Source organism: Plodia interpunctella, chromosome 12, assembly GCF_027563975.2.
Source record: "Plodia interpunctella isolate USDA-ARS_2022_Savannah chromosome 12, ilPloInte3.2, whole genome shotgun sequence".
Lineage (NCBI taxonomy): Eukaryota > Metazoa > Arthropoda > Insecta > Lepidoptera > Pyralidae > Plodia > Plodia interpunctella.
Window position 1 is genome coordinate 6,006,068 of NC_071305.1, and position 23,461 is coordinate 6,029,528.

Here is a 23,461-nt window from a genome sequence, read left to right on the forward strand (position 1 = left end):
AAGTCAAGGTTTTATTGATATACGTTCAAGATGGATATTTAGATGTTACCGTTTGACGATGAAACTACAAGTGATAATTAAATGATATTTTTTATACCGAAATACCCATTAAACCAAGACCCGAAGTAGGTGGTTATTATAACTTTGGAAACATGTATACTGTTTGATGGGAAATCCAATACGGCCTTTAAATTTCCACATACAAAACTAGAAAGTTCAAAAGCTGTTACGGTTTTGATCCGCCTTCAAGTATAAATAGGATCTGCTGCATATATGTTATATTATAATAATTACGAGTTATAAAATTAACTCGTAATTATTACAAAATTATGAAAGGAACTCAGTAATACAAGTATGTTTGTTGTTTCCTGTGTTAGTTAATGCATATCTTTTTCTTACCATAAAATCAAAAATAAAACAAAATAATTAAATTACAATCAAGAAGTAAAATTACGAAGCATTATAAAATCAGTCACGTGGACTAAGAAAGTCGTTTAGAGCTAGACATTTTATTATAACAATTGTAGAGAGCTACATGCATTCGCTTCTTGATTAGTTTAGGATAGCAGATATAAAACTAACAAGTCAATTATATAAATAGTAATAAATTAAAATCCCTATCAACATCATCCGAAACGCGAACAATGAAGTGGCGCGGAGGCCTACGCAACACAGGCCTCAGTTTCCTTTGTCCGGCCAATTGTGAAACAATGCCGATCAAATGGCTAATACACGGAAACAGCTAAATACGGAGGTTAAACAAAGATATGTTCAACTATATTGCCCGGGGTCAGCGTTCAAAAAAAACCTTAAATTTTCAAAGATTGTACGTTAACCTTCCTTGGGAATGCTATACAAGGGACGATCAGCTATTAATGCTAAAGATATGTGTCCTTTAGTCGCCTCGTACGACATCTACGAAATGATACGAAGACGATTTTAAGGTGGAACCACACGCCGCCTTGTGATCTTTGTGGTTAATTTTCTAATGAAAACCGCTAATCATTTTGCAAAATAAGCGTTCCTGTGCGTTTGAAAAAAGAAATTAATTTTCCACTCTGCGTACATTGCGTTTATTATTAACCACGAGTAGGTACATTACATGTGTTGGGTAGATAATCACCACATGTGCAGTGTCGCTGGTGTCATCGACACTACGCCATTCATGAAGTCGCGTCACATCCGGCGCCGGCGCAGCATTGTGCGAACGCGAGCGCATCCATTTTGCGCGTATACATATAAATGTTCTTCTTCTATATGTGTTGGAAACTTGGAACTTATTTCTGCAATACTTTTTATTTCTTCTTGATAGGGAAGTAACTCTAGGCTTTAGAGTACAGAGCGATAATCGATAACATGGTATGCCATGGTAGCTAGAAAAATATACATATATAAATACTTAGCAGATCTTAGTAATATCTTCTATTTATCTAAGTAGTATTCAATATATAAGTCAAATACTGGCGGATATCAAAAATTTTGTGTGCTTGAGTGAAAGATTATTGTATTTACTTACAACCAGCTGATGCCAGCGATTTCGTTCGCGTGGACTCTTTGACTCCAGTGAATTATAAATACAAAAGTGAGGTGTTTGTTACTTAGTTATGCCAAACCAGCTGGACGGATTTTATCGAAGATATCCGTCGTCATCGAAAATTAGGCCTAAACCGTTACCGCCTTCATCATTCTTATTGTGTATTCATAAATCATAATACTAAACCTTCGCTAAAGTAAAATTACTTATTACATTAAACAACGTTTCCACATCAAAAGATGAAAAGATTTTCGATTTTTATACCTCAACAATAAATGCTCATCAGACTGAACAAACTTTTGCTAAATTGTATATTAAAATTGTATATCTCAATAGAAAATGCTTATTCAATTTCCTTTATAGTTAGGTGGTCCGTTAGAGTAAGGCTGTTTCAGTTTTCAAAAAAAATATTTAACCCTATGTTGCACCGGCTTCGCTTCTTATGGCTATACAACGTGTACAAACACACAAACACACGACTTTTCTTTAAATACTTATTCTACTTCATTATCTACTAGTGGCCAGTCCCGGCTACGCTCAGGTAAAACCCTGAGCTTATCGCGAACAGATAGACAGACAGACTCGGTAGAGAGACTTTGTTTTATAATATGTAAGGATAATGTGTGACATAAATTGCTGAAAATGCGAAATACGAACGAATATTACTTTATTTATAGTATACCGCCCAAATCACGCCCTTGACTGCAATAGTACACTAAAAATAAAGTTACGTTGTGCCCAAATACGTCCGCTGTTCAAGGGTGCACTGAGATCATCCCCACAGACACCAAAAAGATAAAAAAAAGCATTACAGAGTAACAACTTCAAAACCACGCTTCATTGTCACTAGTAGCATGAACAGTTCCATGATGGAACTACACTAGAAACCGCTATTCTTAAAAAAAAAACAAGAAAAAGTCCAATAATATTTCGTTCTATAAAAATTATAACGTACGAAAAATATAGCTATTGGGATAATTATTGAATAATCTGTGAGTTATATATATGATCTAAACTTACGTGAAAATATTTTAAAATATAAAAAAAATTAAATACCAAATTAAAACTGGTTTCTGTACTCTTATTATAACGACGTTTCATAATGTACCTGGACATTGCTATTAAAAATTACTATGCAGCTAGGTTATTCTTCTACACGCTCCTTATTTAGACATCGGTACAAAGGGGTTCTCCCCTAACAAAGGGAACAAAATGCGTCTATAAAAAGAGTAGCGTATTGTTTGAATTTTCGTCCTTCAGTTAAATATCACATGGTTATAAAATTTGTCTATTTATTAATATTAATTAGCCAAACCCGTTTTATTTCACCTATTTTCAAAATAAATAATATACTTACTAATTATGTTTTACGTTTTTGAATAAATTAATTGAAAAAGTCTATTTGTTAACAAACATAAAGTGCGCACACACAAAGAGTGAATATTATGTTGAACTTTCGAAATTCGCATGCTTTTTTTATAGATAAACTTAATAAACTTTGTGCTCACTTTATGTTCGTTGACGCAGATTGGAAGTTTATTTAAAAAAAAACGAAATTGTAAATGACAATCGTGAAAAACTACAATACTAAATACTTCATAGAACTAAACAGATCTTGTCGTCCCTATTAGGTCTCAAATCGATCGACAGAATAGTCGACGATCGTAGTAAAAATATGCGCCGATATAGGTATTTAATGTATTTAATGGCCTCCGACAAAGCTGTGGCATAACACTTGTCTGGAAAAATCTCATTCTCTCATTCTAAAATCATTGGAGAGCGTCGAGAAAACTTTACCATTTTTTGAGATCAGCAGGTAATCTGCCCCGTGTATATATATATATATATGAGTGAGATATTACAACAATACAAATAAAGTATTAATATAAGACCAGAATGCAAAGACAATGCATTTCAATATCCTGAATATTTATAAAGAAGGCCCTGAAACGGCGGAAGCCGTAGAGATGCCGGCTGATCTAGAAAATCAATACCTTTCAGACTCTGTAGAGTCTGAAAGGTATGGTAATGTACTTGAGATGGCGAAGGTTTGTTTGACAATAGCTCTATAGAAATATACTTTAGGGATGTAGATCGAACATCATGGAATGACTAGACTAATGGGATTTTTTTTTTCAGAAAAGCAAATCTTGCAATCCTACTTTACTTTTATGATGAGCACAGAACCTGGCGGACTAGCAATAAAAAAAATCCCTTCTCGAAAAACGTATATTGGAATATCCGTATAATCGGATTCCCGATGAAATTGTAGGTTCTGCGAATTCTAAGAAGCGCACCTAGGGGATAAAAAGAACGAGCTCACATCGATTGACATGTTTCAACAGTGTAAGTATTAATTATTACAAGCGGCCCGAATGAAATCATAAATGTGTCCGTTCCGTCGGGTCGTATCGTAAGACATGATACTTTATACCATTGGTGAATAACATTCACCAATAAATTAGAACACAAAGAAAAACTCTTTAGTTTAATATTTTAATCATGTGTCACATTACAAAATATTGTTGAAAGAACTGCGAAAAAGAAAGTGACTAGGCAATGTGGGACTAGGCGGGGCACGTCCGCATTCTTCATATCTAATGGGATCTCAAATCTTTTAACCCAAGCATCCTGGTGTCAGATAGTCTAAACTATATGATGGTGTTTTCATAACGATCTGAAGACAGCTTAGTGACTGTGAAAAAAGGTTGATATCAACATAAACAGCAAGGGACGGAGAATCAAATAGAACCAATTAAAATTGGTACATATTACATAAGTATTTATTCATTAGTTCTACTTAATAATCCGTTGTTATTCATAAAATTAATCCTGAATCTACATGGCTCATATTTGTTAATCTCCTCGGAAGCGGTAATCAAGACGACTACACTGCAGTCATGCAAGGAAATAAGGCTTGAGAAAGACGCGTAGAAATTGGAGTTGTAAGGACAAATGTTTTAAATAAATATTTAACAGCTTAGTTTTATAATGTCGTGTGGTTGTAATTAGTTCAAAACGACTAGCAAGTATGTAGTAGTCTAAATATAAATCTACGCCTTCATTTTAAAAAACATGGCATTTCAATACACTTTAATTTCGTGGAAAACTTATAGAAGTAGAAATATATAATAGCTAGAAAAGGGAGAGAGAAGCCCTATAGTGCTTTGTCCACATTATGGAGATAATAAAAATGGAGTGGTAAGAAGAAGGACAAAAGGATGACTGATCATAAAAAAAACAATAATGAGAATAATATTCTTAAATTAAGATTAAATTAGTTGCTTTTGATGGCGTACGATGGCATAGATTACGTAACAGTTGCGGACGCAGAGCGTTGAAGTCTTTTGCGTGTCCCAAATCCGAAGGTCATTTTCAAAATCTTTACTTGTCTATAGTGAAACAAGTCACAAAGATATAATTACATATGGAAGAAATATAATTTTAAATAACGTAGATATATCATACGTAGCGACTAATGGAAAATCCATACAACTGAGAGGCAACAAAGGAGTAGCCACATAAGGTTGACGTCAGGTATAGGCAGGCGGTCGGTCGTAAACTATAATCTTCAAAATATTTAAGATTTATTTTTCAAGCAGCCCTTTTACTTTAAGGCGTCACAGCCGAGGAATTAACCAGGAACATGAATAGACGAGAGAGAAAGAGACAAAAATATAATGGCAGGATCTTATATCCAGAGCAATGGTTTTCTCCCGCCAGAAGTTTACAAGGAACATGGACATCATAAGGACAGCAAGTTATCAATGAGTTTAATTTAACACGTGCTCGTAGAAATAAGTAAATACAATAAAAGGTAATACAGTAAACCTAACTAATATTATAAATGCGATAGTAAGTTTATTTGTTTGTTATCTCTTTTGCATACACGTAGTTTGAAGTACGGAGAAGGACATTGGATAACTTTTATCCTGGAAAATAAATGATCACGTGGGAAATACACGCAGGCGACGCCACGAGCGAAAGCTAGTTGTAAAGACTTACGCAATGATTTTTTTTCATATTGTTTAAATTATTGTTATTAATTTCGTAGATAAACAAAAAAATTACATTTAATATATTTTCAAACACTCGAATCTTCCTTTCCAACCCAAACAAATCAAATTCGCTGCAATATTTTTCCCGTTAGAACGATTTACGTGCAATTTAAACAATAGGTATTTTAGAAAAAAAAAGATAAATAATATTAAAATTATACCAACTCGCTGATAACCTTTATCAGCAAATACTTTTAATAAGGCCGTGGTATCCAACTTGTTAGGTTATTTTATCGAAAACCCCAGTATTATGAGACTTTAAAAAAGTGACTTCTTTGAATTAAACAAAAAAACGTCAATAAATTCAATTTCACCGTGACTCATACAACAAAAGACGAAAATAATTAATTGGAAATACTGAAATAATATTGTGATATGGCGTGGCGATACGTAATTTATGTATCATTAGTGAGTGACACGTGGCGCCATCTAGCGTTTGTTACGAGCACTATCGAGAGAGCTTGATTGCATGCTGCCGCGGCTACGAATCGAGTGCTACAACTTGCTACCAAGTGCTACGCACGCTTGGTGCATGCGAATTCGTAGCTATTTTGCGTAGCATTGTGATTCAACTCTATGACCGAACCATAATTTCTTTTGCAGCAACCAAATAATCACACTTGTAGTGTTGTATTAGTTGTTACTATATTGATTTCCATACTTTAATTAATATGGGATTACTTAATTAGGTTCTTTTATAAATAGATGACACTGATTTTTTGTTGTTTAGTTGGGAGAAATGAATATTGGGGTAACATGGGGTATAATTTTATTTCAATTATGCCGGTTAGCATTATGGAATGATTACGAACAACTATTCTGCACAAACATTAAGCATCAATTTTAAACTGAGAAAAATGTGACATTTTTATTACCTTTTCAGGCAGAGATGTATTTTTTATTATTTTTGTCTGTACAGTAATAATATACACTATGTACTGAACAGTAAAATCAATTCTTTTCTTATAATATAAACGACGAAACGTTTTTATTTTATTTAATTAATAAAATTACGCGAGCAGTTTATATACAAATTTAGTACACAAACATCTGTAAAGGACCTTCAATTGGCGGGCGGGCGTGGTGACCACTACGTCATTGAGGTTCTCAATCCCTAGTTTAGTATTACAATCTGCGATTCCCTTCGAGTATTACAATCTGCGCCGGAGGAGATGCAGCAGGTACCTAAGATCTTTCGAAGCAAATCATAAAAACAGTTATTTACAAAATATAATATAAATAACACTTACTTTGAACTCCTCACGCTGGAAGTTATGACGATCAGCAATAGTTGGGATAATCTTGGTTTCAAAGATTCTAAAAGATTTTTGTAAGGTGTGAACTATCGATAGAGAGAGGACTAAAGAAGTCTAATTCAGACCTAGCCACGTTTAGATCCGCTCAGTGCGAGTCGGAGGATGAACTTGCTTAAATACTATGAATCAACTGCCAAGATACCAATATTTTGTTATTTGGATAGTAAAAATGTGTACTTAAATTATTTTTGGGAATTAAAATTTAATTTGACGTGATAAGTCAGATAAAATTTTATTTCCAGCAAAGTGGGAGATCTAAAATATAAATGCAGTGTATTTATAACGGTGTTTTTTCCACTGGCAATATATTTCTTAAGAATCTTCATACTCAAATCGAATTTTAGATCAACTCAGACATTAGCTACAAAGTTACGTTCATTTTGAATTTCTTGTCATATTATTATTCCCAATTATGTGGACGTAATTTAATGCAACACAGACGCCATCCCCTTATTTATTTTATTATTGTATAAAAATCGTAAAGTGGTTCGAGTTAAACTACCAACCAAGTTTCTGTGTCAAAAGCAAATAGTCCTCTATTATTTTATTATTCATATCCGCATTAGTTACTTGCAGGTACTCCAACACTTTAAGCTTTGTAAAGAGTTTTAATATAAATATCTGAAATCAATGACAAATTACGTAATACGGATAAACATAATTTGAAACGTTATTTATAGAAATCTACGCCTATGCTCGCCAGAACGTGATGAATCCATTGCTCCGTTCCGTTGTGTCGTTGTAGCACGATGCCGCTCCGTTGCTTCTCATAGGTTTTGACATGTGGCGACTTACGTCGAAACTCCATACAATTCTGCGTTATTCCGTCGAGGCCCGTCAAAACAACGGAGTACGAAGGAGCAGTGCAGCAGCAGGGTCGGAGCTATACGTTACGCTTACTGTCGAGTCTTCTTGCAACGTCCAAACAATCAATAAAGAAGTAACATTGTCATAAAGTATTCCTACCTTAAAATGCTGATGGGCAGCCTGCTCCTCCGCCTCGTACTTGTGCTTTATGTTCTCTATGCGCATGCCTTTTAGTATCCCAGCTACTTCGATCCTAGAACAATCACATTTTTTAAAATCTTAATTTTTGATACAATTTGCTTAAAACAATTTTCCAATCAAATGATCTTGATTGATTTTTTTTTTAATATTAGAATTTCGGTCATTTTACAATAACATTTTGTTAATGTGAAAGAATTCAATCAGAATATTTACAGACATTCAGAATATACATATTAGCGATACGATTATGATCTTGCAAAAACTCGTGCCAGCGCCACTGTAATCACTGTCATTGGCTTACTTTTGAGTACAAAGAGATTAAGGTCAATACGAAAAGATCAACCACTTATAATTATTTGTAAGAAATGTTTATCGTATTATTCTTTAGTAAGAAGAAATTAGTTTCAAAATGGATAACAGGATAAAATATACTACATATTTTTTCATGTAAATCATGTATAAGCTTCAGGTGAACCACAAATAGGGTACTTTCGAAAGTTACTTGTATTACCATGAAGTTTACTTTTTGCTTTCTATATGTATTATGTATATGTGTAAGAAATATATTATTTAGCATCCTTATTTATGAGACTATTTTATTTAACAGGCATAAATATCCTCCGCCTCCTCGATATCAAGACAGCACCTCTTGGGCTTGTCCCTTCTGCAAAGAAGTTCATTTATCATAAACTTCAAGCACAATAACAAAAGGCTATTATTATTAATACCTGATTCGCATATTCTCTTGCAGCCTATGCAATGGTCCTTGGTACTCCTGTGATCGTCCTCCACGCACCTCCGACAGTTGAAACTCCACATGTTTCACTCGCTCTGTGTATAGCTGTTCACGGAGCACTGTAAACTGCCGCTCCAGGTTGGCTGAAAATATTCAATATATTATTGGTACTTTTCAATGAAATACCTAAATACAGTTTTACAGTAAATAAAGTTTGAGATTAAATATATACTAAACAAAGTGTTAGTAGTAAACGTAGCTGCACCCCGGGGCTTCATTCCCTTGGAAATTTCGGGATAAAATGTACCCTGTCTGTTAATTCAGGTTATATTCTACCCATGTACCAAATTTCATAACAATTGGTTCAGTAGATTTTGCATGAAAGAGTGTCAAAAATACATAAGAAGGAAAATTTGTTTTAACTTAGGTTTAACAAAAAAAGGAGTTTTCAGTCACATCTAAGAATATGTACACATGATGAGCACTCATTTTAGAAGTGTTACATCATGAGCATAGGTTCTACCCAAGGTATCTTAACATTTTGTATGTATTTAGGAGTTTTATTACACCCTGTATACCATACAGGGTGTAATAAAATTAAGCATGCATATCAAGTATATTCTCTTGTAGAAAAATAATAATTTAATTCTTATGTGCAGATCAACTCTTAAGAATATTATACACTCCATCTAAAGGCACTCAGATTAAAAAAGAGAAAAATAACTAAAAATTATAAACAGCTGTTTAGTAGCCTTAAAATAGATGGATGGATTGTGTTAGGGAAGATATGAAGATGTTCGGGGTGGATTTAAGTACAACTAGAAATAGAGAATTATGGAAAGCACAAACATATTACACAGACCGGTTAAGATAAGGAAGATGATGATGATAGGGGAATTTCTATATCAATATTTGCAGGGGTCACACAACACATTTGTAAAACAATTCAAAATGAATAAGTATCTTTAAATGTTTTTCGATTCAGGTCAAATGAATTACTATGCACTGTATCCCAATGAATTAATGAATGTCTTCCAATGGTAATTTAGCACTGATTTCTAGTTGTGCTGATGTATTGGAGGTCAATAATTAGCCTGCCTATTTCTTACAGACTTAATAACATACTCTAGTACGTTATGACAAGAATCATGAACTTTCACAAGTTCACATCAACTTATGACTAATTTTAATATTAGATACACAAAAGAAATGGTTAGTTAAATATAAATGTTATTGCAGGCCTTTAACAGATATATTTAAGCTCAATTTAACAAAGAATCATATGTCTTAGGGAAGCCATTTATTTATAGATGACCCATAAACCTGAATGTTTGTAAACATAACCTCAAAACTGATAAGTGAAACTAACCTAAATTGTCCAAGCACTCGTTCCGCCGCCTTTCGCATTCACTCTCATCCATCTCAGAGGAATCATCGGAGTCAGGCTCATCAGCTTCTTCGGCACTAGAGTCACGATCTGGGCCTCTGGAAGATCCCCCAGATCTTTCCGTGTCACCACCAGACATATCACCGTCTCCATCACTATCACCTTCCACTTTCATGGATGGCATGGTATTATTGTAATAATTATATCAATTTATATAGAGTACACTGAAAATTATTGGAAGAAATTGAGATAAAAGCCAACGACAACTTTCGTTTCGCTCTTTTTCTCTTGTCAAACAAACAAAATCAAGTGACGTTAAACGTCAATAGCATACACGTCAAATCAAAACTTCAAACTGCGCGTCAAAGTAAAACGTCATTTTTTTTTAAAATACAGTCTATGATGATAGTCCGTCTTATACAGCCTACTCTGGGTTTTTGGCTAAAAAAGGATCTTTTAGGATTTTTTATTACAAATCAATCCGCCGGCCAGTGCCATCTAAACTAAAAAACTTATAAACTTAATGCATATTGCATAGTACCTACGCTTTAACTTTTTATGAATAATGAAAATAATAAATAGTATTATTTTTTAGCTAGTAGGTAGTTTGTAAAGATAACATGCCTGCCAATATTATTTACTTGGTACTTAGGTACTATCACCGAACTCACAGATCCGACGCGAATCAATGAACATTGCGAAGTTTGTATGAGAGCTTTATTTACCGCAAAGAAAAACCAGCAGTGTTTGCCGAATGATTAAAAGTTCGGCGAATCGCTTCGCGATAATCTATAGCCAACATAACACATTTATCGGAGCTCATAGTTGGATATTTATTAAACGGTCGCATTTAACCGTATGTGTGGACTGTCATGGATATGGATTAGTTGCTACATCGGAGGTCCCGTATTTTCAATAAGTTACGATACGATGCATCTTTGCGTTAGGTCAAGATGGAAAATTATATTTTTCTGGTTTTCCTTGGATTTTTATCTATACCTACGCTACACTCATTGTGTCGTTTCGTCCATCCATTATTTCCTAACCTACATTATGTGTCCAGCCCATTCCCAAGTAATGTTTGTTTATGTAATCATGATTAACAGGGTTAAAGGTTCTTTATTATTACAGGGTTAAACCTTCCCCCGCTATCACTAATGGTGACCGTAAAAAAATCCGTCCAGTTGAGTTTGAGACAAACAAACGTAATAGGGGACTACTTTTTATAATAAGTAGGGATAATAAAACGATCCCCAGCAAGTTTAAAATCTCTCGACGTCATCGGTGGCGCAGTGGTAAAGTACTTGCCTCCGAGCTGAGAGGTCCCGAGTTCGATCCCCGTTCGGGTCATGATGGAAAATGATCTTTTTCTGATTGGGGATTACATATACTAGATAAACATCCAAGACCCGGGGGTCTTGGGTCTTGATGTTTATCTAATATATGTATTTGTTATAAAATATGGTATCGTTGAATTAGTATCCCATAACACAAGTCTTGAACTTTTACTTTGGGGCTAGCTCAATCTGTGTGATTTGTCCTAATATATTTATTTATTTGATATATTAGAACAAGTTCTAAATTAATAATTCATGTTACCTCTCTCCATCTGAGCGCTCTTCAAGTTGCTTTCTTATGGTAAATGTGTTAGATCGGAACCTAGTGTCCAGCTTCTTAATCTCAACACTGGACATCAACAAAAACAACAAAATTCAATGTCATGCGTATACGTATACGCTATTTTTCTATTCCTCATGATGTTTAAAAATGAAACAAACATTATCTGATATTAAATTTAATAGGTACTCTATTATTTACATTAAATTGTTCTCTATTAACATGTTATTTATATTTTTTAATATTTATTCAGTTGTTAATAAATTATATACAGGACTATTTATATTTAGATAATATCAATACTGTGAAGTCTCGACAAATCCACCTTAGGTATTACACTTGAGTGTGTGCATCAGAAACGTAAGACGTTCTTGCTGTAAAAATAGTAAACACGCTGTACCCCTGAAAACATGACTGATGCACACACCAAGACAACAATAACTTAAAAACACACAGATTATAATAAAAACAATACTTTGTTTATAAATTTTAGCACCTCACCGGCTACACTGACTTTATGTTCAAATACATTTCAACTTACATAACTAATGAATATTTCTCGATCAAAAACATTAGACACCACATCTCAAAATCAGTACACATAACATGAAATGGTAATGGTATAACGTACCTACAACATACATAATATGTATAAAAACAACGTATTTAAAAAAATTGTGATTATTATAAAAAGAATACCTCACTATCGTTCGGGGCCTATGTATTTGGCACTATATTATTTGGAATGCACAACACTAGATATACAAATAATGTAATCGAATATTTACCTTCTGGATATTTAGAATATTGTTCTCGCAATCATTGCAATTTTACTACTTAGGTACTATCACAAAACGGTGGCAATTCTGTTAGTAAACATTAAGTAATTATGAAGCTCAATTTGAACAGCTAAAAGTGAATATGTATCTATATTAACTGCCAATTTATAGGTGGATATTTTAGATAAAGGTAAGTAATATATATTAATTGTCAATTTATAGGTGGATATTTTAGGTAAGGGTAAATAAATGGCGATCGTAAATGAGTCCTTTATAAACTGTAAAAACTACTAACATGTCAGATTTTTTGAGATTTTTAAGTAATAGTTGATTTTTAAGTAGTAGCAGTCTGTAACATGTAGGTATTTACAAAAGCTGCAAATTTTATATGTATCATAATTTTCACTAACATTATTGTCACCATCTTCAATGTAGGTTTCAACAATCTTAGATATGAAAATCCGGTTTATACACGGCATCAGATCTTGTCTTGTTATTCTTCTGGCAAAGTTTTTCAATTCAAAGATTTGTAAGGTTGTTGAAATCTACATTTAAAAAATTAAGATATTTTATCGGATTCCAATAAGTATGTAATGATCTTCAAATTATTCTGAATACATAATTAATCTTAGTAAATTAAAATCTTAATTTTAAAAATCAAACACATCAAACTCGTGACTAATATTCATTCATTTAACTTTATTTATATTATGTGGTAAATTTACCAAAAGGAATACATAATCTATTGGCCAAAAATTGAAATAGGTATACTATAAAAATCAGATATGTCGTTGTACAATAGGTAAACTTGATTATATGGATATAAAATATTGCTTTTCTACTCACTATCATAGCAGTGTTCAAATTTACTGGTTTATTGTAAGTACCAACTATAAATTTCCTACCTCCGTCTTTTCTTAGTACGATTGTGTGACTACCTTTCCGTACAATATATAGGTAACATTCCACTCCCTAAGCTAAGTGATAATAACGGCTACATAAAGATTTATGAAATATAGCAGTTGGACGAATTTGGACATAGGTCAATCACAGACAAAATGAAAAGTGAATAATTATCTAATTTTTTAGATTATAGGTACCTACTAGGAGTAAGGGATCGAAACGTTGCCATACTTTGTATGGAAACTCTATACAATCGTTCTAAGATAAACCCCATTAAAGAACTACTGAAGAATTTATTAGAAAAATCTCTATTTTTTTTAAACTACCGTATAAATTTGGCAAATAGAGAAATAGGTAGGTTTTACTTTATTGTTTATTCATCGTAAGTACATATTTTATATCACTATCTATTCAAAATTAGCAAACTATAAATTCCTTCGCATTATTGTGGACTCACTGTAAATTTTAACAATTACTATTTAAGTTATCTATTTAAAAATAATTTGTTTTTTATTTTTGTTTTTAATAAGAACAATTTGAACATCAAATTTAAAATGTAGTACGTACATAATATTATTGAAAAATGGTTAACAGGGCATTAGCGATATTTTTTTTTTCGCATTTAAACTGTTCAATTTAGTTATATATTATTTTGCACCCATTTCTTTTTGCAAATCGTCCAACAGATTATATTAAAAGCAGGGGTCTCAAAAGCATTTTTTATTATATCAAACATTCAATTATAAATTTAATAATTTTGTAAGACTGAATCGATCTGAAAACTACTTCAATCAGAAAGGCTGCCTAAATTTATCGGACATAGGTAATCTCATGTCCAAACTACGAAAGTGAGCTAAAATGGCCAGAATAATCATGTTTTATTACAATAGTATTGTCATAATTAAAAATGAAGGGTAGGTACCTCATAATAAATATTAAAGGGCGTTTATAAAAACAATACGCACCTTCATTTTTAATCATAGAAATGAAAATGGTCATGGTTGTGGTCATCACGAAAAATATTTTTTTATATACTCAACATTCATGGACATTTGTTATATTTCAAAAGAATTCCATTGTATTACTTTAGAATACATACATACAAATTATTGTTTTTGTATCATATATAAACCACTACCTACGAAAACTTTATGCCTAATATCAGACGATAGTGAATTATTGCCAGTATCTGATGTAAGGATGATACTATCAATTTAATATTAAATACGCGTGGTCTACCATTAGTATGAATGAATAATATTTACTAAATTTCTCTCATCCGGGCACTTCTTCTTTTCATAAGTAATTTGCACCCTTGACTTGTAAATTGTAACATTATGTTTTTATATTAAATTGAAAAGAATGACAAACAGGTGACGGGCAATTTGTCCATATTGTTAATTATGTAAAAGATAGTTTTTGTAGACTTCTTGATGTACAAGGTCAAATCATATTTGCGATCGTCCCTTTATCATACATTTCAATTCAAGTATATCATTACGTATATCTACTGGACTTTGGTGTGGGCAACGAATTTTAGAAATATGAGTAAATACTTCTATTACCTATTGAAACAAAGTAAAAAAAACCACAAGTCAAGTCAAAGGCATGTTTATACACTTTTCCTCAGACGCTTCCCGTTTCGAACGACCATCGTCGTTAACTAAACACTTTAAATCTGGGAACACATTACTAAATTCTATATTTTCATCTACAGTTTTGTGATTCGAATCCGGTCCGCCACTACACGCCTCACTATCATTAACATCTACATTATTCATTCCATCACTCGACAACAACCTATTCCATTTAAAATTAAATCTCCCCTTTCTGTCGCAAGAAATCAGAAAGTAGAATAGCAAATGTAAAACCATTTGCGTGATCGTTTCCAACATCACCATCCAGAACATTCGAGAATTTCTGTGGACGAGGTTACGTGTGTGCGGTACCTCGGGGCCGGGGGTGTCGGCGATGTGCACGATACATTGCGGGCTTTGTTCGCCGCGGGCTCGCGCCGGAGCCGCCGCCGCCGGCGGGTGCTAGGTGTGCTTGAGCCACAGCGCGGGCACCCACTGCGGCTCGCGCTCGAGGCTGTTGATCTCGTTGAGCAGCTGCTGGTACGCGCGCTGCGTGTCGTTGTTGATGATGATCATGTCGAACAGGTGCCCCCATCGCAGCTCCATGTCGCGGGCTGTCGCTATTATTTCCTTCAGCTCCTCTTCCTGTGGATAAAAAATACCTACGGTGAGAAATTACCGATAGAATTTTTTGTTTTAGATTCAGGTGGATAGACATTGCGAACTTTCACGTTAAAATTGTCATTTTATTGGTCATTATTTGATACCTACTGCTAATTATGCGCGAAATATCTAAATTACATGATGTCACTGCAGCAACAATGCCCAATTTTGTTAATTGACTAAGAAACAGATTGTCTAAATTTTAAAACGCCACTGCCGCTACTATTGTAGTTTATAAATTATACAAAACGTTTGTAATACTTGCCTTAAATGCTTCCCCATTCCTGATCTTCTTCTGTCTAAGCTTCTCAAGACTCGGAGGCGCCACGAACACTGTGTACGGTTTGAGATCAGAGTTCCGTAGGATCTTCAGTGACTGCGGGTGCAGGTTCAGTACGCAGATCTTCCCTGAGTTGACCACCTCGCGTATTGCTTCTAATGAGGTACCTGGAAGATTTATACATTATTGAAGGTGAACTGATACAGACATTGAGCATCAGCAAATATCAGGTAACTACTTAACTAGATATAAATAATAAATCACGTGGAGTGGAAAAGATCATCTGAATTGCAAAGAAACGCGCTTCCCATCATAAGATAACCAAGAATGTGGTGTAATTGTCCAAGAATTGTCTAATTGAAAATTAGACAATTCTTGGATAAATTGAAATGTCAATGACCAGGAATGGACCTTTAATATCTATGATGTTTATGATGATATAAACGTCTAAATTACTCACCATAATAAGCCTTCTCGTATTCCCCATGTTCCACAAACTTCCTATTCAGGATGTCGGCCTCGAACTGCGTCCGGGATATGAAGTGGTAGTCCTGCCCAGGGACCTCGTGATCTTTTCGAGGTCGAGACGTATCTGCAGAAAAAGGTGACCAATTGAAGGAAACAAGCTAAGAACTAAATATAGAAAGAAGTGAAGGAACGTTAATGGTCAGCGCTTTTAGGCGCTAGTCAGATTTCTGGCTTTATAACTCGTCATCTTTTACAGCCTAAATCAACCCACCGCTAGGCTTCTCTTTCGCGTCATTACAATCTACCAAAACACATTGAACCCACGTCAATATTCGATCTCGGCCATAGTATAGGTAGACATAGTAGAATGTATTTGTGAAAAATAAATCGTTTTCCCCTATAGTGCAGGGAGTGCGGTGTACTTCGTCGTCGGTTATTAGGGGGCGCCCAAAAACCGCTGGCAACATTTTTATGGGCGATTGTGTCACATTTTGATACGAGATCGCGTGAGGGCATTGATCGCACACCGGCGCTACATAGGTTAGAGCCGCCCCTGAGCTGCTAATCCAGGGGACATTCAGGAATTATCCGATTGCAATACTCACGAGGCACGGCGGCGGCGAACCTGGAGCTGTCCTCCATGAGGCGCTGGCGCAGCTCGTGGCGGCCGATGTTGGGCGGCCCGATCAGCACGATGGGCCGCTTCTGCGACGCCCGCGGGTAGTACAGACCCACTTCCTCGTACGTCAGGATCTCTTCTTGCTCGAATTCTTTAAATGTAACGATGAATAAATTGTAATGACGTGTAAATTAGTGGGGAGGAATGATCTTTGTAACAAACATGATACAATACACAACTTTCTAAGTATTGTTATGAGTAACACACATAATCTGATGTTTCAGGATAAGTCCTGTACTGAACATCGCTCATTTATAAAATATATTTATTTATTTCATCTATGGCTATGTTGAATCAGTTGAAAGAAGATGTAAACAGTTTTGGCGACTTTTTTAAAAAATATTGTCGACGGAAAGCAGGCAGCAGATAGATTTTACAAGGAGCGACAGGGTGTAAAATCATAGCAGAATCTTCAAAATGTTTAAATTTTACGCTGACCATGGGGCTTCGCTTCATCACAGCCACGAGCGGTTCTGAGAACATACGGAGATGAGAAAGATAATTCCCAGAGTTTCCCTTACCATCTCCAGCCGAGGTAGAGTATAGCGGGTACCCAGCTTCGCTGGTGGCCTTCTTGCTCTTCTTCTTCCGAGGCGGTTTCTTGGCGCAGAGCAGCGTGCCGCCTTTCCGAGGCTTGTCTCTCGCTGCCACCTCACCGGCTAACGTCATCTTCATTGATTCCCGTCTGTGAGTAAATTCACCAGTTTCAAATAAACATTTGATAGCTGTATTAGCTTGGTTAAGTGAAGAATACAAAAGAGTTAATTTATTATTTATATTTCAACTCTTCGTCTCTTGCTTACTAATGAAATCATCTGAATCTGAAGTTAAACTGGTTTACTTGGGCCTATATATAATAAAACATTTACGTCTGGGCTCAACTAGGTATATGCATGTTATGTGAATAGTATTATCAAGTCATGGAATAGTTCAACACTTTCGTGGGCACTCGACGAGACACAAAATAAGTTTAATTGTTACGATTGCTATTAGCAGTCGTGGGTCAGCGAAAGTGTTAAGGGCTCCAACGCTCTATGGCGGTGGGAACTACCGGGAAAGCGCTCAAATGAGAAAGAGAGAGAAAGAAAATTGTATGAAATACTTACTGGTGTTGGAATGCCTGACTAGGGATGAGTCCGGCCAGCGTCTGGTCCTCCTCGCCCTCGCGGAACGCCTGCCACCAGTTGGGGTCCTCGCGGCTGATCACGTGTAGCACGTCGCCTTTCTGGAAACTTATACCTGGAACCGAATTATTGTATTCGTAATTGACATTGTAAAACGAGGAAAGTCACGTCGTCCGTGCAATTTATTTCAAAGATGAAATGTTCTCTAGTACTGGGTATTTGGTTACCACCTATTTGGGTTCTTCTCAGCCTTTTTTAACACACGGGGTGTAATAAAGTTTTCCATATCTTATAATTATGGAAGATTGTTTAGACGGTGGCTGAAAGGTTTTTTTACACAATCAGACGACATAGCCTGATGTTTATAGCCAACAATGTAAATAAGTCAGAAAGGATTGACTTCAACGTTACGAGTGGTTCGAAAGTTCTTGATTATAATATTTGTAATCTCTTAAATACATACGTGTAAGTAATAAAAAAATGTTTATCAATCATGTGAGTATTGTATCAATCACTACATTGGTTGACTACCGTTAAGAATCTATGACACGTCCAGGAGTTATCTAATCGTATAGATCAGGATCCTAATTGTAATTTCATCGAAAAGGACAGTGATATACACACTGACCCCCGAGAGTGAGGAAGCACGCTCAGCCTCACACAACACTGACCTAGCTCCCGACACGGTATATAGACGTCGTCCTCAGGGTCATAGTCGAAGTGCGCGCGCACGTGAAGCACGCGGTGCGGCGGCGGCGGACGCGCGGCGCGCGCGCGCGGCGCCAGCACCACGCTCAGCGTGCCCGACAGCGCGCCCAGCACCTGGCACACCTCGTGCACTGTCTTGCCGCGCATCGCTACGCCGTTCACTTCTAATAGCTGCAAGCGAGATAGGTAGCGTGTCATTATGGAACTGGTTCACCGCTTGCTGATAAATATGTTCATGTTCCGTCGTTCAACGGCTGAGGAAGGAACCGTAAAAACGCTATGAGCTGTTTTTATTAAGTGTTGGGTAGGGCTAACTGGCCAATCACATCGAGCAAATTTATCAAGCAGTTTATGATATTTTACCATCTGTGTTTAATCTTAACCGTATAGGTATGTAATATTTTAATTTAGTTTGTTCAATCTAGATGGCGCTGTTCGAAATTAGAACTCGACATGGTTTCGTTTTTGCTATATACCTATGTGTAAAGATACAATGATAATAAATGTCTACGTTCCGGGAGTTTTGGCTTTGATTCAGATCACCCAGGCTCGGTATACCTTTGGCCAAGGGTCCTTCGAGCCGGATCGATTTTTGAAGAAATATGCACTTGGCAGTTCCTAAGTAAATAAATAGTGTGAAGTGGCGCTAGTGGTGAAGCAAAGTGAAAATGCAGTGAAGTAGTAAGTGATGCAAGAAAAACTGTAAGTACATTTGATTAGTAGTGTTGTGATAAGAACTTAGAAAAAATTCAAGTAAATTAGGACTTGTAAAATTTTCAAGGCGTAGATTCTAGGACTTAGAATAATTCGAGAAAAAGTGACGAGACGTGGAATCTATGCCGGATTTCATAGCGGTGGTAAACAAATCTAAACACTTAGAAAATTTTCGAAACTAAAATTTTGGACATAGAAAATTTTTGAAGAAATATAGTTGAAGTATAAAATTGAATACTTTAACCATGGAAGGCTCTATAAAAGTAATGAAACACTTGTATAGTCAGATAGAAAGAGGAAACAGTAATTTTAAAAAGTCTCCGAAGGAAAGAATCACCGAATCGTATGTGTCGACGCGTTTGGAAAGTTTAGAAACAATTATAGAGAAGTTTTCAGAGAAACATGAATACATCATAGCTACATATAAAGAGAAAGAAGTTGAAACTTATATAGAAAGTGATATTTACAATATGGGCTATGAAATGTATATTAATTATAAAACAGAGTTAAAATCTGTGCTGAAAATGTTGTCTCCAAGTACGTCACGTGCGACGCCGTCGTTGTCTGAGAGCACGGATAAGAATAAGGATTGTCCGATTGTTAGACTACCGAAGATAACTATACCGATTTTCACCGGTAAATACACAGAGTGGTCATCATTCAAGGATCTGTTCCAGTCTCTTATTCATAACAACTCCTCACTCGATGACGTTCAGCGACTACATTATCTGAAGACGCAAGTAAGAGGAGAAGCTGAACAGTTAATCAAACACATTCCTATTACGCATGATAATTATAAAAAGTGTTGGAAATTGTTGCAAAATAGGTTTGATAATAAGAGGTATTTATCTAATTGTATTCTTAAGCGTTTGTTTAACCTAAAGCCTATGAATTATGAGTCTTCTCAAGCTTTAAAAGATTTAATCGATACGACAACCGATTGTATTCATGAATTAACAAATTTGGAAATTAAAGTCGACACTTGGGATGTAATTATAATTTATATAATTAGTCAGAAATTGGACGCTGAAACTAGAAAACAGTGGGAAATCCATGTTAATAATTGCGGTGAGGATTTGCCTTCTTTCCTTTTGTTCAAAGACTTTATAGAGTCACGTTATCGCGCGTTAGAGTTTGTTGAGCCCACTAAAAACAAGCCTAAGCTAAATCTTAATCACATACAACCAAAAGTCCTGCACACTACTTCAACTTCAACCTGCCCTCATTGTAATGATGAGCATAAGATCTATTCGTGTAGTAAGTTTGTTAGTGAAGACGTATCTAGTCGTCAGAATATTGTTAAAAATCTTGGACTTTGTTTTAATTGTCTCGGCAGCGGCCACTCAGGGAAGGCTTGCCGTGGTAATACGAGATGCCGTCTATGTAAAAGAAAACACCACACACTTCTTCATGGAAACAATACATTCACAGTTGCGGTAGCTACCGAGCAGTCAGGGATTGAGCAAAGTCAACCGGAACCGTCCACTGAGACGAGCGAGACCACAAGTATTGCAAGCCATTTTGTGACAGGAATGGGGTCAACTCAAACCCTATTAGCCACAGCCCTGGTAAAGGCTGAGTCCAAAAATGGTTCTCCTCTGATATTAAGAGCTCTGCTTGACCAAGGGTCTCAAGCATCTTTTATATCAGAAGCAGCCATACAGTTGTTACGACTGAATAAGATTGCTGAGGCAAGCAATATATCAGGTTTAGGCGGTGGTCTGAGCGGCTTAACCTCAAAATATGTGGTTAAGGTCAAGATTCAGTCGCTCTACGATCCAACCTTTAAGTTGCAAGTGAAAGCACATGTTCTTCAAACGGTGACCACTGTGTTACCACAAAAGAAGTTCAGGCCAACTACTTGGACTGAGCTTGGCCGCATTAGTTTGGCTGATCCACAGTATAATTCGCCTAATAGAATCGATGTTCTGTTAGGCTCCGAGGTGTATTGTGCTGTCCTGAAACAAGGGTTGATTAAAAGCCCTAATGGTTTGGTTATTGCTCAGGATACTCACCTTGGATGGGTGTTGTCGGGTCAAGTTGAAGGCTATGATGGAGAACAAGCTGCATGTCATAACATTGTTATGAGCTTTCATGTTCATTTAGAAGATAACGAACTTCTCAAGAAATTTTGGGAGATTGAAGATGAACCTAGTCTAAAGAAACGTATATTGACTGCGGAAGAACAAGATTGCGAAAATCATTTCAACATGACAACCCGTAGAGATGAGACTGGTCGTTATGTGGTAGAATTACCTTTTCGTCCAAATGCTCGTAGAGACTACGGTGATACTAGGTCAGTCGCTGTAAAACGCTTGTTTAGTCTGGATAAGAGATTAGATAAGAACAGTCAAATGAAAGAGAATTATTCTCAAGTAATAGAAGAATATTTGGAACTTGGGCATATGGAGAAGGTTCACGATAAGTCATCGACCATAGAAAGTAAAGTATGGTTACCTCATCATGCTGTTGTTCGGTTGGACAGAAGTACAACTAAAACTAGAGTGGTTTTTAATGCAGCCGATCGAAGCGCTAATGGATTATCGTTAAATGATACGTTGATGGTGGGTCCAACGCTTCAAATGGATTTACGTCATTTGATCATGCGTTGGCGTTCTCATCCCATATGTCTCACAGCCGATATCGTTAAAATGTATCGGCAAATTAAAGTGGCTGAAAAACATACAGATTTTCAGAGGATTGTATGGCGATCGGAAGATGGAGTTATGCAAGACTATCGTCTTTTAACTGTCACTTTCGGCACCTCATGTGCTCCTTATTTAGCTGTAAAGGCATTACAGCAAGTAGCTGTGGATGAAGGTCGTGATTTCCCGAATGCGGCAAGTAGGGTTCTGACGGATTTCTACATGGACGATCTTCTCACCGGCGCTGAGACAGAAGAAGAAGCTTTTACAGTATATAAAGAAATGAATGAATTGCTAAGTAAGGGAGGATTCCAGTTACAAAAATGGACATGTAACCGAGTAGCTTTGTTTGGTGGAACTGAACTGGAAATGGAAAGAGAGCTAAAGGAAAATGATGTCACTAAAATAGTAGGTATCGCTTGGAATCGTCGCACGGATGAGTTTGGTTATAAACTAAAAATCTCTCCTGATGCTTCTGCTCCTGAAACTAAACGAGAAGTGATTAGTGAAATCTGTCGTTTGTATGATCCACTAGGGTGGATAGCTCCATGTATTATAACAGCAAAGGTCTTTATCCAAAAACTATGGATTGCTGGATTGAGCTGGGATGATAAGTTAACACCGGGGCTTATTCAAGAGTGGTATCAATATCGCAAGGAATTACGGAAGTTGGAATGTTATCACATTCCAAGGTGGGTCCATAGGAGAAATAGCGATATAAAAATAGAGTTACACGGGTTTAGTGACGCTTCTAGCTCAGCCTATGCTGCAGTTGTTTATATCCGTTGTGTTACTGTGGATAATAATATTTATACTCACCTGGTAACTGCTAAGACGAAGGTGGCACCCATCAAGCAAATATCCATTCCGCGTCTTGAGCTGTGCGCCGCGGTTCTGGTCCCCAAGCTGCTCCTGGAAGTATCTGAAATTCTAAATATCGATAAGTCAGAGATACATGCCTGGACAGATTCGACAATAGTGTTGGCTTGGTTGGCGAACCATCCCAGTCGTTGGAAGACGTTTGTCGCCAACAGAACTTCAGAGATACTTACCTCATTAGATGCTACTCAGTGGTCGTACGTCCAGACTAAGGAAAATCCTGTTGACTGCGCGTCACGAGGTATTTCGCCATCAGAGTTATTAGAGCACAAGTTATGGAAGAATGGTCCAAGCTGGTTGCAGAGTAGCACAATACAGTATGTAAAACCACATTCTATTTGCACCAAACCAGAATTAGAAAAGCGCCAGATAAAAGTACATACTGG

The 23,461-nt window shown here is 36.1% G+C and overlaps 2 protein-coding genes across 6 annotated transcripts in view; both read right to left on the minus strand.

Annotated features, from left to right (window-relative positions):
* The window catches only part of Brms1 (BRMS1 transcriptional repressor), a 64,645-nt gene extending 54,267 nt beyond the window's left edge, over window positions 1–10,378 (minus strand). Inside the window, exons 1-3 of the mRNA XM_053752830.2 lie at window positions 10,022–10,378; window positions 8,645–8,795; window positions 7,875–7,968 (exon numbers count right to left, since the gene is read on the minus strand). Of these exons, the coding sequence (XP_053608805.1) occupies window positions 7,875–7,968; window positions 8,645–8,795; window positions 10,022–10,223 (447 nt within the window). The 5' untranslated portion in view covers window positions 10,224–10,378. The remainder of the gene's footprint in view (window positions 1–7,874; window positions 7,969–8,644; window positions 8,796–10,021) is intronic.
* Window positions 10,379–11,818: 1,440 nt separating this feature from the next.
* The window catches only part of sdt (stardust), a 103,383-nt gene continuing 91,740 nt past the window's right edge, over window positions 11,819–23,461 (minus strand). For 4 of the 5 annotated variants that reach the window (XM_053753018.1, XM_053753021.1, XM_053753020.1 and 1 more), the window contains 7 exons: window positions 18,801–19,008; window positions 18,112–18,244; window positions 17,527–17,690; window positions 16,932–17,096; window positions 16,319–16,450; window positions 15,844–16,025; window positions 11,819–15,560 (listed from right to left, as the gene is read on the minus strand). In XM_053753018.1, the coding sequence (XP_053608993.1) occupies window positions 15,378–15,560; window positions 15,844–16,025; window positions 16,319–16,450; window positions 16,932–17,096; window positions 17,527–17,690; window positions 18,112–18,244; window positions 18,801–19,008 (1,167 nt within the window). In that variant the 3' untranslated portion in view covers window positions 11,819–15,377. Of the gene's footprint in view, window positions 15,561–15,839; window positions 16,026–16,318; window positions 16,451–16,931; window positions 17,097–17,526; window positions 17,691–18,111; window positions 18,245–18,800; window positions 19,009–23,461 lie in introns of all 5 variants that reach the window. The other variant, XM_053753019.1, reaches the window with a different exon arrangement.